This window comes from Rhea pennata, chromosome 4, assembly GCF_028389875.1.
Source record: "Rhea pennata isolate bPtePen1 chromosome 4, bPtePen1.pri, whole genome shotgun sequence".
NCBI classification, from domain to species: Eukaryota; Metazoa; Chordata; class Aves; order Rheiformes; family Rheidae; genus Rhea; species Rhea pennata.
This window is the reverse complement of record NC_084666.1, coordinates 2,345,983-2,362,886: the sequence shown is the minus strand read 5'-3', so window position 1 is coordinate 2,362,886 and position 16,904 is coordinate 2,345,983. Positions and strand designations below refer to the sequence as shown.

The window sequence follows — 16,904 nt, the reverse complement described above, 5'->3', positions numbered from 1 at the left end:
CCCACCGACAGGAGTGTGAGCTCTCCAGGGAGGGACAAAGCCCGCACAGGGCTCCCACTTGGGTCCTGGCAGCTCAGCCAAAGCAATGGGGCTGAGGGAAGCAAAGAGCAGCTGGGATGAATCTGCCCTGGCCAGGGCCCAGCCCACGAGGAGCCCAAAAGACCCACTGGGCAGAGCTCAAGTCTATTTTTTCTTTTTCAATCTGCCAATCAGAAAAACCACAAGAGATGTTTTCAGAAGAGCTTAGGCCAAAGGGTTTGCGTTCTTCCTTGAGAGGAAAAATGATCTTTTGTTTCTCCACAGTTCCCAGCCATCTTCCTCAACCAGACTCCCTCCTCCACCGCTGCTGGAAAGCTCATGCTGCCTAGCATGAGACCAGCTTTCCTAAGAGAGCTGGCTAAGGAAACACTAAACTGCTTGTAAAATCAATAGTTAAGCCAAGATCAAGAAGCTGCACTAAAGTCACAGCCCAACCATCTGCCTGAGCAGGTCACAAAAGCCTCAGTTTCCTAAGTAAGCACAAGCAAGTCTGAATACAAGAAGGAAGAAAGGAAGATGGGTTTCTATCCCACCATCAGTGATCAAAGTTTACCAGAAAACATTCTGCAGAGAATATCTTGATGGGTTTTGCAGCTCAGGTCCTGGCTGGAGCATCACAGCTGAGCAAGATCTTCCCCAAGCTCAAACCTGAGAGCAAAGTTAAGATTTCAAGAGCTCTGACGTTAGGTAGTGGTGGATGCAGACCAACTTGCTCTGCAATGAATTGCTGCCTCAGGCCAGCCATATCTCTTTGTTAGGCCTGCTGGGACAGGGACAGTTTCATACATGGGAAGTCCACCAGGGATGTTATGGTTATTTGGGTCCCATGTAGCAGTGCTTCTAATAACTGGTAAATAAGGGTCTGACAGAGGCTCTGCTCTTTGCAGCAGCCATGAATGTTCCTGCTCATTGCACTCAACAGTTCAGACCACAGAGCTCAACAAAAGCCTGAAGAGCAGCCTGAACACCATGTCCCCCTCCTTTCTTATTCTAGCAACTTTCAGAGAGTAACAACTTTCCCTGAGGCCTCCTTTCCCCCCTCCCACCCCACTACAGTGTAATGACAACCCTCCATCCCCTTTTACAGAAAAGGGAATTAAGGCACAGGACTATATCTCACCAGCATTTCACTTTGCAGGTGCCTAAGCAGAAAAGAAAGGTTAGACCTTGCTCAAGTGTATGACTTCCTAAGATGGACATCAGGGTGGGTTTAGCCATCTCTCACTTGCTCTTCCATTGGTTTTGCCACCAGATCAGGTAGGAGATGCATCTGATCCCTAAGCACCAGAGCCAAGCAAACAGGACTGCAGAAGCACCTAACCAGAGGTGTGGGCCCTCTAAAGAAGGATTCAGATCCACCTTCCCATGGATAAGCCTCTGTCTTGCTCCAGTTGCTCACTGGAAAAGTAGCTAAGAACCTGGGCTGCCCTAACAGGTCTAGGAGATGAAGGCAGGATTTCAGCTGATTTGAAGCAAATTCAGCTCAGTAATTCCGCTGTGGCTCAATCTGCCCTGCTGTATATTGAAGAGGAAAAAGGGTTTCCCTGCAGGAAACAGATTGCAGAAGCACATGTCCTAGGCAGAGAGAGCAAAGTCACCACACACCTGCTGCTGGGTGGGGGACCCTAAAAAACACGGAGCGTCTTTCTCCACCCTTCCTCCTCCTGCCATGCCAGGACCAGGCGGTGACACCAGCAGTGGCTTTGCCAGGTCCCCCCTGCCACCAGAAGGCAGGGCAGGGAGGTTTGTGCTCAGTCACAGGAGGGACTGCCCAGCACCCAGCTTGCAGCAAGGCCAGTCAGAGCTGCTGAACAACAGATCAGGAAGTCAGCCTTGAACTAGACATTTCTGGGCTGCAGAAAGTACTGCAAACCTTGAGAATTTCTTCCAGGCTTTGAGGAAAGCCCTGTTAAAAAGGGGGTTTACTCTCACTCAAAATCTGCATCCTCAGTAATCAAGTCTCATTTCTCCTCATGAGAAAACAGTAAAACTCTTGTCCCTCTTAGGCTACGCTTCCCCCAGCTTCATGTGAAAGTAACATTTCCCAGCAAAGGTCCTCTGCAGAACCAGAGGAGGCATCATGTATCATAGCCCTGCTGAGACCGGCAGGGAAGCCCCAAGGACTCGCTGACTCCTCGTATGCCTGAGAGGCCATGGCAGCTTGATTCTTTGACAATCGGGACATGTAAAAATGCTCATGCTGGTGGAGCTGTCACATCCCATCTTCGGGCTCAGAGCCCCACGATGGGGAACCCAAACCAGCTGATTGGGGTGATTCAGAGATCTGGGAAGCAGCTGAAGGACCGGCAGGAAGACCTTTAGGACACCCTGACCTATACAGGCAGGGAGGATCAAGGCAGCAAGAAGCCACGTCTGGGAAAAAGCAATTACAAAGGAAAAGAAATAAGGCCAAGCCTAGTAGATGCCTGAGCCAAATGCAGGAGACACAACACAGCACGATGGGCTGTCCTGCCAGCCATCTAGGGGTACTGCGATTCCTGGATAAATCACCTTCAGATGAGGGAAAGGGCACTCAAATGCCTCCAGCTCTGATACTGGTACAACAGTCACTGGATGCTGGTCTGATGTCAAAACCGGAGGAAGCAGAAGAGCTGGAGAGGGTTCAGCTAAGTGCTGGAAGAAGGACTCCAGGATTGAGAAACATGCCCTGAACTTGTGCTCGTGTTCACATGAGAATTAACACAGTGGCAAGGCCAGCACTGTTAGCATCTCCATTAGCTGATCACAACCTCCCCTGGCTCCAGGCCACCCCGCAGGGTGCCAGGAGCAAGCCCAACAGCCAACCTAGGCTTGGCAGAGTGAGATGGGGCCCAGGCCACGATGCATGCCATGACTAATTCTTGGATCCTAACAGCAGGAAAGGCCTCTGGGTCAGCTCTGGCACAAGCTGCCTGCCCCATTCCCAACACCCTCTATTTCCCCTCCTGTTTCCTCTCCCTTCCCGCAGGGCGTAGCTCTGTGTCAGCGTCAGCCCTGGTACAAGACCACATCAGGGGCTTCCCCAACCTCCACAGCTAGGATCTGTGACCCCCCCCCCACACACACACACAGCCATGGGGATGGTCTAGGAGCCCCCCCCGGCAGTACATGGGAAGGACACCTGACTGCTGTCCCCCACCTACATCACACCGATCCTCAGAGCAGGATGCCGCTGTGGCCTAGAGCGGTCAGGGCTCTAACAGAGCTCACTGGCAGGGTGGAAGATACCTGCTCAGGCAGAGTTGGCTCTCAGAGCTGCAAGGATAGATCTCAACTGCAGGATGGGAAAAAAAAAAAAAAAAAAAAAAAAAAAAAAAAAAGGAAAACAAAACAAACCCCAAATGCTCAAAAAAACAATGACCAAAGAAAGAAAAAGAGCAGGGCCATGGGGCCATGACCCTTACCTCTACTTACAGAAGCCCTCCTGACAGCAAGGACAAGCCAGAGGCTCCCTGCCGCTATGGCCATGCAACCACAGCACCAGCCTGTAGACACGAGGGAGAAGAGATGCTCGAGCAGTGGGCAGGATAGAGCTATCCCATCCCACCCTCCCCACCACTGAACAGCAGCTTGGCAGTTGCCTCCTCCTGCTCATCCCTACAGCAGCCCTCACTCCATACCCTGAGCGAAGGGAAGGAGTGGGAGGAAGATCCCAGCAGCAGCAGGACAGGACCCTGTCCCAAGCCAGCAAAGAGGAAGCTGTTTGCAAACAGGGTCCCCACAACCTCCTGTCAGCCATGCTCAGGGCCGTGTAAACCTCATCGGCCTCCCTAGGCCCCACTGCCATGAGTGCTGTGGAGCAGAGGGTGGGAGAGCAGGGAAATCACTTCCATCTGTGCCAGGAGCCATCCAGCCTATAGGGAACTCAAACCAAACAATATGAAAGAGAAGGGTGAGGGGAAGACAGGGCTGGGTCCAGGCCTGTCAAGTGTCATGCCAGGCCATGCACGATGGGATTACAAGCCACCATGATGTCCCAACTCTCTTCCTGCTGGCCTGACCTCCGCTCTGCCACTGGGTTCCTATGGGAGGACAACATCTTTGGCTGGAAGTCTAATCCACCAGGGATCTCTTTGCTAGGAAAGAAGATGTGCTTACATCCCTCAGAAGAGGGCTGCTTCCCAGAACAAGCTAGAAACATCACCAAATGGGCCACGCAGCAGCATCTCACCTTCCCACCCTCTGCCATGGTCTGAGTCACACTGGAGCTACCGAAGTGGCAAGAAGCAAAATACACATATATATGTATTTGTGGCAGGTTGCCTTGTTCTGCAAGGGCAAAGTGGGGCCTCTGAATTAACTAAGCACATGCTCTGCAGAGACAATAGCTAGGAATAAGCCACCTATGCGACTGACACCGTCAGTTCTTACCACCCACATGTCACATCCGCGCCAAGATCCGTCTGCACCACTAGAGCTTGTGGCTCCAGTGTAGAGCTGCCACTGCTGGGTGCAGCCTAGATGCTGAACAGAAACCCTGGCACATCACTTCTCTCCCCCAGGACTCAGACACCTATTTCCTAGTACACGTCGAAGACCGGCTGAACCTGAACAACTCACTACCCCTCCCCGTGTCCCCAGTTCTCTGCAAGTAACTCTTACAATAGGAAAGATGCACAGGATGGAGGAGTTGCACATGCCTCAGGTACACAAAGGGATGGCTTATCAAGGTAGGATCCCCAACGGATGTACCAGCTCTGGGCACAGTCTAGCTGTACCTGCAGCTTCTCGCTTTCATGCCAGCTCTGGCAAGATCAGGACATACTTGCCTGCACAGGAGATGTGTCCCAGTTCATGGCCAAGAGAGTAAGATGCTGTATTAGAAACCAAAAGTCTTGACCACAAATTCTCTTCATGCTCACATATGTATATATATATACACATATATATACATATACATACATACATATATATATACACATATATAATCTGCGCACATCACAGTTCTCTCACTTCTCAGCCTTTTCTTCTCTCCATATCAATGTTTGCCCCAACAGCAGGGCACAAAAGTCTGGGATGCCTGTTTGGGAACCCACCGGAGAGGAGCCACCATTCATGGCAAGAGTTTCCCCACACTGCATCCCCGCGCTTAGCGGAAAGCACCAAGACCTGCTGCTTGCTAAGAACCAGAGAAACCCAATTCCAATCATCCACGCAGCCCACCTGGCTGTGCTCAGGGGATATGGAACAGGAGTTTATGTGACCAGGTAGGTGCAGGCATTCCCAAAGACAATTTCTCCCCTCTCACCATCTGCCTTTAACAGCCTGACCACCACCCAGGCCTGCTAAGATAAAGCATCTCTTTTTCCTCTCCATTGCTTCAGGCCACGCATGAGTTTCCACTACTCCCACCCCTGAAAACCAACTGTGCCTGGACACTACAAATAGCAGCATTGTGTACTGAGATGGCCGGCCAGACGCCTCGCACACGACCCGGGCCGTGCCAGGCCCTGGCAAGCTGGGTTCATGCCCACCGCAGGAACGCGTGGGCTGACAGCAATCATGCAGCTGCATTTATTTCGAGGATCTTTGCTGGAGGGCAGAAGGAGACAGGGTGGGGATGAGACAGAATAACTTTATCCTAAAAATAAGTACTCTTCAACATCTGATATCAAGGCAAAAGGCTCAGCACAGATCAAGCAGCTGTAAGCTGCTCTTAGCAAATCCTTCGGGTATCTCTGAGAACAGGGACCCTGCTCTCCCGTACCATGTCCTTTGTCTGGTTCCCACAGTCCTTCCCCCTCAAAGTTTCCCCTCTCTCCCACCACCACCAGCACACACTCTTCCTGGGTTTGACCACCCTTCCTTTCCCCGCCTTCCCTGAGAAACAGGAGCCTCGTTGTTGTGCGCTGTCTGGAGTGAGCTGAGGCAGAACAGATGCCAGGAAATGAGCACAGATCTTGCCCACCCACCCCCTTCCCCACCCAAACGGTAGCTGGTGTTTTACCACTGCTCATCATGGGGTTCCTGAGCAATCTGCAAGAAGCTGGGGCCCCTGCACACTTGCACCATATGATTTGAGCTTCCCCAGCACCCGTGGCTGCCTGATGCGATTCTGGGCAGTGGGATGTTTGCAAGAGTATAAATAAACCTTCTGTTGTCCCACATTCCCCATTCCAACTGCCCTCCAGCCTATATATAGACTGGACCACTCTGATCCAGAACTGTCATTTACTTGGAACAGAGGGGACATTTCTGTAGACTGACCACAGGATCCTCAGTGCAATGGGGCTGTTACGGGCAGGGCATGCTGTGAGCTATTCCAGCTACCGGACAGACACATTTCTCAGCAGCCATCACCAGTGAATGGTGCACCAGAGGATGTCCCTGCTTCCAGTTCCCTTAGTAAAATGCATTACTCAGCCCCTTGAAGGAGGCAAGGTATTGCAAAACCCCCTCTGTTTTACAGATGGGAAATGAGGCTGACTCACCCTTTGGTATCTACTTCTTGGAGCAAAGAGTTGTCACAGACAGGCCAAGAGTTCTGACTTAGAAACACTCAGATTGCTTCAAAGCTGGTTCTCAGCTGCTGCTCCAGAGAGATCCAACCAAAGGGGCCAAGGAAGGACGATATTTAGCACTGAATCTTCTCAGCAACAAGTCTACTCAGCCCCGAAACAGGTTTTCCTGCAGTGATTTGTATCGATGCTTTTTCTGCTAGAAACCTATTTAATTTGCCTCTAAGACAACCAGAGGCCCCGAGACCCTCCCCAGCTGCTGGGTATAAAGACCAGCTGTTGAGGCCAACTGCTGAGCCAGTTGACCACAGAGCTGGGAAAGGTGCCAAATAGAGTCAAGGTTGTCAAAAACATCCCATAAAGTGAATTTAGAGATGGCAGGGGCAGAGGGGAGGGTCTGACAACCACAGAGCAGCTCTAGGAAGACACTTTTCCAAGGACACCGGTCTTAAATTCTGCAGCACTTTCCCCTTAGCTAACAATGTTGTCCTGGCCAAACCACTTCCAGTCAGTTTGATGAGTTACCTCCATTTCCCCAAACTGCCCAGCTGCCTTCCACTCACTGCCATATACAGACCCTGCAGCTCTTGGCCTTCCTTCCAACCACTTGATACTTCAGGCCATGTTTAGTTAATTTGCTACTGAATACTTTGCCTTCCCCAGCCCTGTTTGAGGCCCAAAGCCACACTCAGACAGACGCCCTCTCCTCCTACAGATGAGATGGGTCAACTGAGATGCTAATATGACCAGAATGCAGAAGCTGTCAGCGGGGTTGGGTTTTCTTACCTGATTTTCATTCTCACCAGGCTATTGGAATAAAAATTATAATATTTTCTATTGTCAAACTGCCTTCCTTCCCCATCTTGTTATTGTGTGGGGAAAAGAAGGATCACTCTTTGAGTAGCACAATCCTTATGCTCCTCACATATCCCTTGGCAGTGAGGGTGTGCAACATCCATGAAACCTGTTTTTTTCCCCTGAAGATTAGCAATAAAGACTAATCTAAAAACCCTCTTGGTATCACTCTCAATGCCACTACGGGCAGTGGCAGCAGCCCTGGATCTATCTGCCTGCAACATAAGTAGGTGGTTATGTCTGGAACCATAAAAGTTCATTAAGAGGGGGGAAAAAAGGGGGGGAAAAAAACAAGCAAACAAAAAACACTCGGGGCCCAACTCCTGCAAAAACTCAGCACCTCTCTCTGAATCTCTTCACTGCAAGCAGTGTTCACCTCCCCATGCAAGATCTGACTCTCTACTCCAACTGCTTGGTGCAGGCGACAGGAAGTGACGTTCCCTTTCATCTCTACACTCACCTTTTCCTCCAGGGTGACAGCTCGTCTACTACGCCCTCTGAGCAGCCAGTGCGGGGTGACCAATTCTCCCTGGGGTGGCAGCCCTAGGAAAGAAGAGACCAGGTGAACACACGTAGGAGCCAAGGATTTCTCTTTTGAACCACTAGCAGCAAGAGCTCCTCTGCAATCACGTCAAGAGAGAAAGAGGCGGGGAGAGAAAGCTGATGTCTCTGCCTGGCACCCAGGGCCATTTCTTAGGTGTTACTGCGGGACAGAAACTAGCACTGAACTCAAAGCATTTCCCTATTCCCTGTGCTACTGAACCAGCCCTCCTCCTTGAAGTGTCCCAGGGACCCTCTTCTGTTCTGCTGGAACCACACTCAGGCCCAAAATCTGTGGCCTAATCCCTCGGCCAACACAAAATCTATACTGAGAGCAGCATCACAGCCCTGCGGAAAAGGGACGTACTGGTTGCGTGGGTGGTACCTCCCTGGGCCTGGGCAGCTCTAGGCAGGAGAGGGCAGAGCTCACCCACCGTGACCCCGTTCTGTCTTCATCTCTTCTGCCACATTTGCCAACCAAAACAATATTTGCACTGATAGGGGTTGTGTTGCGGTTGCTTCCCTTGCTCAAGTCGCTGCTAACAACAACGCCTCCCCCTGCTGCAAATATTTTGAGACTTTTTTAGCGCCTCCCTTACTAGGATCTTTTGGTTAGGAGAGAATCTGCTCAAAAGACAGCTGTGGCTAGACTCGGTTTAAGGTTGAACTGCTCCACTGAAATGCAGTAACTGTCAGTAAACACTTCCAACCTGTCACCACCAACCAGGTGGACCCAGCCTAGCAGAGCTGAGCTGCTAGACCAAAACATCTCCAACCACCCTAACCATCTTCCACCACCTAACCATCTTCTACCACCTGAACACACCCAGACTGTCTCTTCTCGGAGGTTGCAAAGCTTGAAAACAACCACAAACCAAGGGTAGAGGCTCAGAAACCAGCACTCAGCTCTGCATCTCACCTGCTCCGCCTCTCCCTGCTTATTTTGCAAGTTTCATGGTATCAGATTTAGGCCTTGTATCACATAAACAGCTTTTTTTTTCCTCTCTCCTTCATGCTTTCACTCCACTGATTCTCATTAAATTATGGCATCAGAAAATTTGCTTCGATCACACTGAAATCGAGCAGAAGCAAGCCGTTAACTTCTGCTTGTTTCTAGCCAGAGCTGGACTTGAAAATGGAGCACAGCAGCTAAAATAGCTACAGCACATTACGGGTTTCTCTGAGACATCCCAGCTCCCCAAGGCAAAGCAGTACAACTAATTCTTTGGCTCAATTAGAGACATGCAGACTTTCTAAGATTTTTTTTTTTTTTTTTTTTTTTTTGGTAAACAATGTGGCCGTATTTGATCGCAGAAACACAAGCAGCTACTGATGACTTAAGCCTGGAAAACAACTGAAAAAAAAACGCTGCTGAAGACACTGTGAAGAGGGGATAAGGTCTAGCAAGAATGTCAGATGATGGGCCACCTTGCCAAACCAAATGTTGTCAGTGAAAGCTTGGATCTAGTAACCTTCCCCAAGAAAGGGCAAAGTTACTTATTGAGAGTGTGGAAAAATAGGGCTTAAGGCTTCATAATTTTACGTGCTTGTTTTGATTCCCCATGCAACTATCTGGAGAGATTTGGCTTAAGGAAATAATAAAGAAGTTATTGAAAAAAGACTGAGTTATTGGTTGGAAACTGCGGATTGAGCATTTAAAATGATCAAGTTATCCAAAGCATAGTTGTCTCTGTCACACAGGGCCCCCAAGGACTCTTTCTGCGATATCACTGTGGCATTTAATCAGCTTTCATTATATATAGCATTTAATCAGATTCCACGAATAACTGTAGATAAGGTGGCGAGTTTCCCTCTCCTCACCTCCTCCAAAAATGTTAATGGGGCCTTCAGCCCATAGTCACAAATAACTCTTCTGCTGGCAGGGAAACTGAGGCATCGCCGTGAAGTGACTTGCTCTCAGCCACGCACAGTAGGCAGAGTGGAGATGAGATGCACAGAGCTGCCCAGCCGTGGCAATTTATGCACTGGGGTTTTCTGCCTTCTCATTGCAGAGAAAGGGGGGGAAAACTTTTTTTTCCCTCTTCTTAACTTGCTCCTGCAGAGCAAGAAGGGCAAATAAAAGCTCTCTCTCCCCACGCACAGACCATCAGGAGACAGAGGAGATGGCCTTTTGGTCCTGTCTGCCATGGGCTAAATTCAGAGTTTTTAGCTACTTGGGAAAACATCTAGAAAAACCTTACAGATAGCATGGGGGTTGCTCTCTTTCCTTGCTTGCCGCAAAGCCCATCTTTCTCCCACGCTGTCTGGGGAGAAGATGGGATATCAGGGGCAGCATTTCTGCAGGGATTACTGGGCTGGGCTTCAGGCCACATCATAAAAGCCTCTTGGTTATTATATTAAACTTGTAGCTGTTTTGACTATAGCTTTTGCTGGGAATAGGAGAGACTCAGAGCATGAGACAGGGCCTTAAAATCTAAGTCAAATAAACCAAAATGTATTGCAGAGGGGGTTTCCCATTCCTTTCTAATTTTTTCCCCCAGAAAACACACATACTCATTCCCAGCCCCTTCTGGGAATGTTTCATCAGGAACAGTGTTGCTTTTTGCATTTCAGACATTTCTTATTGCTCCACCAAAGCACCACCTAGCATTGCCAGCATTTCACCCGGGCAGCCCCACGTTAGGGAAGGTACAAGCCCAAACACAAGCCCCAGGGCCCACCGGCTCCAGCTGAAGCAAGCAGGCGGCTTTTCTGTCTGCTTCTCCTCTGCCCTTTATCCAAACAGAAATTTCTGGCTCCTATCACATTCTCCATTCCTCTCCCAGATGCACACCTCACAAGGGTCTCTCAAGCTTAGAGTTACTGAAAAACTTTTTTCCAGCAGCAACAAAAAAATCCAGAAAGGCTCAAAAAAAAAAATCATGCTTAACAGAGAAAAAACAGTCTCAGCTTCTTGGTGGGTTTGCAGAAGAAAGAAGTGATGGAGAACAGAGACCACAAGAGACTGAATCCAGCCTGGCAAAAGCCCACCAGGCTTTCAACACACTGACAGAAACTCGCATCCAAACTTGAAGGGCTTTTTATCGCCTTTGGGGAAAATTTCTTATTTCATCAATAACAACAACAAAAACAGGTTCAACCTCATCAGCAACAAAAGTCACTCCTAGTTCTGTTTCAGGGTGCCAAGGTCTGGAGCTGGGACAGCTGTCTGGACCCAAAGACGACCAATTCCCCTCCAGTCAGTGTGATCTGCCATGGGATGGAGAGGAGAAAAGTATCTTTGCTGGTCAGAGGGGCCTCTAAAGGGATCCTGGGGTGACCCAAGGCAGGACCCAAGGTGAGACCAGAGGAGTAAGGAGCTGTCTCCCCCCCTCCGCCTCTCACAGGGGGAGGCTGGCTGCTCCCGGCCCTCCGCTCCCAACCAGACCATATAGAGTCATGCACAGCGCCCGGCTGCTCTGCCTCGGGCAGTGCTGAGACAGGGTTTGCTGGAGCAGCTGAGAGAGGAGAGTTGGGGGACACTTCACCAGCAGGACCGTAGGGTGTGTGTGTGGGGGGGGAAATTGGAGCCCGTACCTGCCACCTGCTCCATTCAAACCCAAGGATGCAACCCCGCGTGCACCCAAAAAGCCATTTCCACGTTCCCCAGGGTACCCCGATCCGCACCCCTCTCCCTCCTGCCCCAGCCAAAGCTGCCCCAGTCACTCCTCTCCACCCGCGTGCTCTTACCTCGTGGCCCAGCAGCAGCCGCCGGGCTGGGGAAAAGCAGCAGCCCCAGGAGGAAAAGGTGGTCTCCCCAAAGAGCGGCGAAGCACCTCCGGCTGCAGGCTTGGCGGGGGGCTCGCCTCGCCATGCCCGCTCTCCCCGGCGCTGTCACCGCCTCTGCTCGCCGCCTTCGGCCCTGCCTTCCCTCTTATGCGCTCGGGTCCCCTCCCCTCCGTCCGGCTTCCCCCCGCCGCCCCCATTCACCCTCGCCGGCCTGCCCCGCTCGCCGGCAGCCGGAGCCCCCTTTCTCAGGCGCCCGGCTGCATCCTGGGCTTGTCAGCAGGAGGGGGTGGCTGGAGGGAGGGCGATGGCATTGTTCGCATTTATTTATTGCTGTGTTTCTTGGCCGAGCTGGGCTGGCTAATGAAAACCAGACCGGCGGAGCAGGCTGCTCTCAAGCTCCCCCCGCCGGGACATCCCGCAAGAGCCAAAAGGCGGCAGCCCCCCGCGCGCCTACCCGCCGCGCAGCCCCTGCCCCTGTGTGCGAGGCTGGACCCCTTCCTCCCGGCCCCAATGTACACACACACACACGCACACACACACACACACACACACCATTTTTCTTTCACAAAACACTGCCCCGTTTTTCCCCACGGCCGCTTCCACTTCCTCCTTGCTCCAAGCAGACAGTCCCCGAGGAGGTACGGATGCTACACACTGCACAGTGTGCTCAAAGAGGGCAGGGGAGGGGGAAGAAAAGGCAGTTTAGTAGCTCCAACCACCCCAGCAGCACCTAAAGCTGGGACAAGACAGAGCAGACACCTGTGTGACCCTCAGTACGTTATTATTACAGTTACTTTTAATAGTATTTAATTGGAGATGGATGCCAGCATCCAGCTGCGAAGAGACGAACGGCGGCACAGCTTACTGCCATGCTCGGGGGGAGCGAATGCACACAAAGCCCACGGAAAAACATCAGAAAGAGGTGCTGCTTGCTCTCCACCCAACACACATGCTACCACACACACAATGGTTTTGCTACATTGCTTCTGCTCCCTCCATTACTCCAGCCAGCTCAAACCCTTTCTCAGGGTCACCAATCTTTCCCCATGGGGTTCAGCCAACGTGACTATTCCCAGGATCAAGGACATTATTCTTTTCCTTCCCTCCTTCCCAAAACGTCAGCGCATTCTTCCAGAAAAAGGCTTTGTTCTGCCCTTCTGCCTTTCAGACAAAACGTAAAAGCAGCTTCTGGACTGAGCTGGTCATTAGAGATCCCTCAAGCTTGTCCCTTTCTAATCATCACTGAGTTAAAAATCAGCTTGTGAGTGTAAACAAGCCTCAGAGCAAAAGGGTTTGCAAAAGAGACCAGGTAAATGAACATCAGCTCCAGTTCAACCATCAAAGGTGATATTTTAGATAGATCCCTAAGAATTCAAATTATTAACAATCCTAATAATAACAGTGATTAACCCTAGTAATTAATGCTTTCTAAAACTTTTTACTGTCAAGATACACTTTTATTGTCTCCCCTACTGAAAGGCGGGCAAACTGCAGGACACACTAGTAAGAAAAGTACTCTAGGAGTCTCTGGGCTCACCTGTCCTAGGTAACATACTTCAGGAGAGATGGGGACAGGGAACACCTCTGGGGCTTCCCAGTGCAAAGTGCAAGTGCAGCCCTGGCAGCAGTAGCACTGTCAGAGATTGTCTTGCAATTTAATAGGTTTTTAAAGTCCTATTCAGTAGGTGGTCTCCAAGGTCTGCACGGAGATCTTGAAGCAACCTGGCTGTGTCTTCCAGGCCTGTTCAAAGCACAGCACCATGCTGACACTGCTGCTGCTCTGGTTCTAAGTCAGTTTGTTCAGTGTGAGCACAGGATTTCATCATAGCACAGCTCCATCTCCCTACGCAATCTCAGTGGCTTGCTTCACTCCTGCCCAGACATCCCCCTACCTGTACACTCTTTACAAGTCTCCCCTAGCTCAGCAGGGCTTCAGGAGCCCCAATTAACAGACAATTGAGTAGCCTGGAGATGCAGCATTTTTCAAGTGGGTAAGTACCATTTAGCAACGCCCCATTCTCACCACAAAAATCTCAAACATTTTTCTCCCTTCTTAGGTTGAGCTTTATAAAGCACCAAGGACTCCCAGAAGCTCAAGATCCTTTGCTAAACTCACCAAGGAGGGGTTGTGCAGTTCCCATGCTCTCCACAAGAGGACAGGAGGGACAGCAAACACTCCACAGTTACTGGAAGGGATAAACCTGTGTGCCATAGGACTGCTCAGAAACAGAGGACATGATCATCCCATCTCACACCCAGACAGCTCAATGGAAGTTCAATAGAACAGTCATAAATCAACAGCCTGGTATACAGCTAGGAGAGAGTCAAACAGATGACACAGCTTTCAGCCATCACAAAAAACATAATCAGCAATGTCCAGAGGAACAAGGTTTTGTAGAGCTACCGAGCACTGTGAATATCCTTCCAAGAAAGGGTGATTTGTGGTCATGGAGGGGGTGAGGCAGGGCCTAGGATGGAATAGGGATCATAAGCCAGAGGGAAACCTTTTTGCAGTTTGATAGTCAGCAGCTGACAGACTCCAAAAATTTTCCCACACCAGTTCTTTATCCCATACGCTTACAAGAGGCAACACAAAGGAAATTAGCCATTTGCAAAGCATTTTGCAGTTAATGTATTTGCCCACTGAATCACCCCAACAGATGTGCCTTCACCATTACCACACACACAAGTGTCATTTTCTGCCACTGTCATTCCTCTGCTTTCTCAACCAGTGCAAACTACTAGTTGCATGACATAGTTATCCTGTTTAAGTGCTTGGAGCAAGCCTGGGTTCGGTAAAAGCACCTAAAATTAGTGTAGACTCAGGACTAAGTTAATGCAGACTATTACTGCTTCCCACCATCACAGGGAAAGAATAGTTGTAGGCCATGGAGAAGTACATGGCACTACATATGGCTTGAGACTGCAACAGCTGGTGATTATCCAGAACAGCTTATAAAAGGCCGTTTTGTGAAAAGAAACAGGCGTCCTTATGCCTGCTTACGGCCTTAATCACTTGACAAAAAGCCTACAGAAGCTATGGCATTGAATGCACTCTACAGCTGGATCACACAGCCAGGCAGCTGTGGCACAGATCAGGGGTTTCTGCATCTCTACTTAAACCACAAACAGCATGTGTGAGGCAAGGGTTGGGGGGAATCACTCGACTGTGGAAATGAGACAGAAAGAGCCCCTTACTATCTTCTATCCACCTCAGTATACTCTAGTCTGTCCTCCCCAACACTCTCCTTCCCTATGTTCTTCACACTCATGAAGGAGGCAGCCAGAACATCTGACTCTCACAAGCACAGGCTGTGCACTCAGTACAATCCTGCACACCACCCTTTGGATCTTCCACCACTAATCCGTTAAAAAAAAAAAAAGGCTAAGGGTCTTAGCCTGTTAGAGCTCATCCTACAAAGGATAAGGACAGTTCTAGTGCAATATAATGGCTCTACGCCATTTATAAGAATTTCTGGCTTGATATTTCAAAGCTGCTTTCAGGTTCTGGAGACAAAGCAAAAAAAAAAAGTCAGAACACTGTGCTGCTATTTTTTGAGATAGCAATTATGATAACCAGCCTCTCGGCAAGATCCACACACACACATCCAACATCTGCGCAATAACTGTCATGGGGGAACATGGCAAATGCAGACCAAAGAGCATTTTTAATGGTCTCCCTACACCACCCAATTTCACAAAATCATCCATTAAAAAGACTATTCAATCTGCACACAATACCAAAGAAATTCAAGTCCTCAGGCTCAGGCCTTCAGGAGCCAAGGAAGCATAAGTGGTGTGTTGTTGACCTCCAGATCCAATTAGCAAGTCTCAGAGACTTACCCTTCTCCAGAGGAAGGCCAAGGACTGGCTAGCTCTGTGGATGACTCAGAGAGACCTGGCAGCAACTAGCAACAAGCCTCCTACAGCACAGCAATTCAAGATGCACCAAATTGAATTCAGGTAGAGCAGTCAACATAGCTATAGGAAAATGAGAAGAAAGTAAGTCTGAAGTTTTTGTCAGTCTACTTCTGATAAAGCCAGAAAATGACAGAATTGCAGTACTTTCTTTTAGAGCATATGAATACAGTTAGACTGTATTTAAAAAAAAACTCTCCTATTAGTGTTCTTATAACTGTCCTCATCACCATGGAATCTGAATGCCTTCCAGAAACGTATTAATCAACATAGATTTCATTTGTCACGTGGAGGTCATTCACCCTCCCAGAGAGTCTAATTTGGCCTGGAGAACTCAGTTTATCTACTGATGTAGGGAGAAAGTTATTAATAAAAGTTTGACTTTCAAACCTTACTTGTGCGAAAGAATAGTGCCTTTTTCATTTATAATGGTTCATCTCAGTTCGTTGGTCAAGCCTGAAATAAGCATGTCTAATGATTATGTTAGAGTTAAAGCTTTATGGAAGTACAGCTACCCAGTTGGTGAACTAATAAATGCAATGCAAAGGAACATTATAGCATAAGCAATATATTAAAATCTTCTTTACAGGATTAAAGTTTTATCTGGACTAATGAACAGCCAACCAGGAAGCACCACTCCTTCTTCATTAGCTTCTGACTTCAGAAAAGGAAATGAATTTTAAACAAAGATGCTTTTACAGACAGGCAAGTGATTAGCTTACCTAGTTAAGCACTGGACGAATCTTTCTTCATTTCCACCACTTCAGAAGCATTCAGCTGCGTTCCTCTATAGGCTAGCACAAAACATCTAGCAAAAAATTAGCACATAAGGAGGCAGAGAGCAAAAGTCCTTCTGGGAAGCAATTCTCCAAGGGTCAACCACTCTGAAACAGGCCATATCTAGAAAGATCCATAGTAACACTACTATCTTCGAGGGGGACAAAGTTCCTTTCCCAAGGAAGTCACACACTTCAACTCTCCTTTTACATCATTCTTACAATTGGTTTCCATAGTGATCTTTCCAGTTAACAGCTATGAGAGATGAGAACATGTCCCAGGCAGCATCAGCTCAAACTCCTCAGTCATTCTCCTGTCACTGCCTGATGAGGCGAATCTCTAACTTGATACTGGTTACCCACAGAAAGGACTCTAAAACTATCCGCTAAGAACCAGAAGATTCATTATATTTTATGAGAGGTACGTCAGGACAGCATTTACAGCACAAAAGGTAGAACTAGTGCAGATGATCATGAAAGAGTTGATGAGAAGCATGTCTGAAAGGTGAATAAGCTTCTTATTTTAAAAAAGAACCTTTCAAAGCACGAAGTGTCTTTCTACATCCCCTTTTCCACCATTTTCTTGCCC

The 16,904-nt window shown here is 49.1% G+C and overlaps 1 protein-coding gene across 1 annotated transcript in view; it reads right to left on the bottom strand.

Moving 5' to 3' along the window:
• ADAM33 (ADAM metallopeptidase domain 33) overlaps positions 1-11,759 on the bottom strand; it is a 45,759-nt gene extending 34,000 nt beyond the window's left edge. The window contains exons 1-2 of the mRNA XM_062574935.1: positions 11,583-11,759; positions 7,813-7,895 (exon numbers count right to left, since the gene is read on the bottom strand). Coding sequence (XP_062430919.1) covers positions 7,813-7,895; positions 11,583-11,706 — 207 coding nt within the window. The 5' untranslated portion in view covers positions 11,707-11,759. The remainder of the gene's footprint in view (positions 1-7,812; positions 7,896-11,582) is intronic.
• Between the last annotated feature and the right edge of the window lie 5,145 nt (positions 11,760-16,904).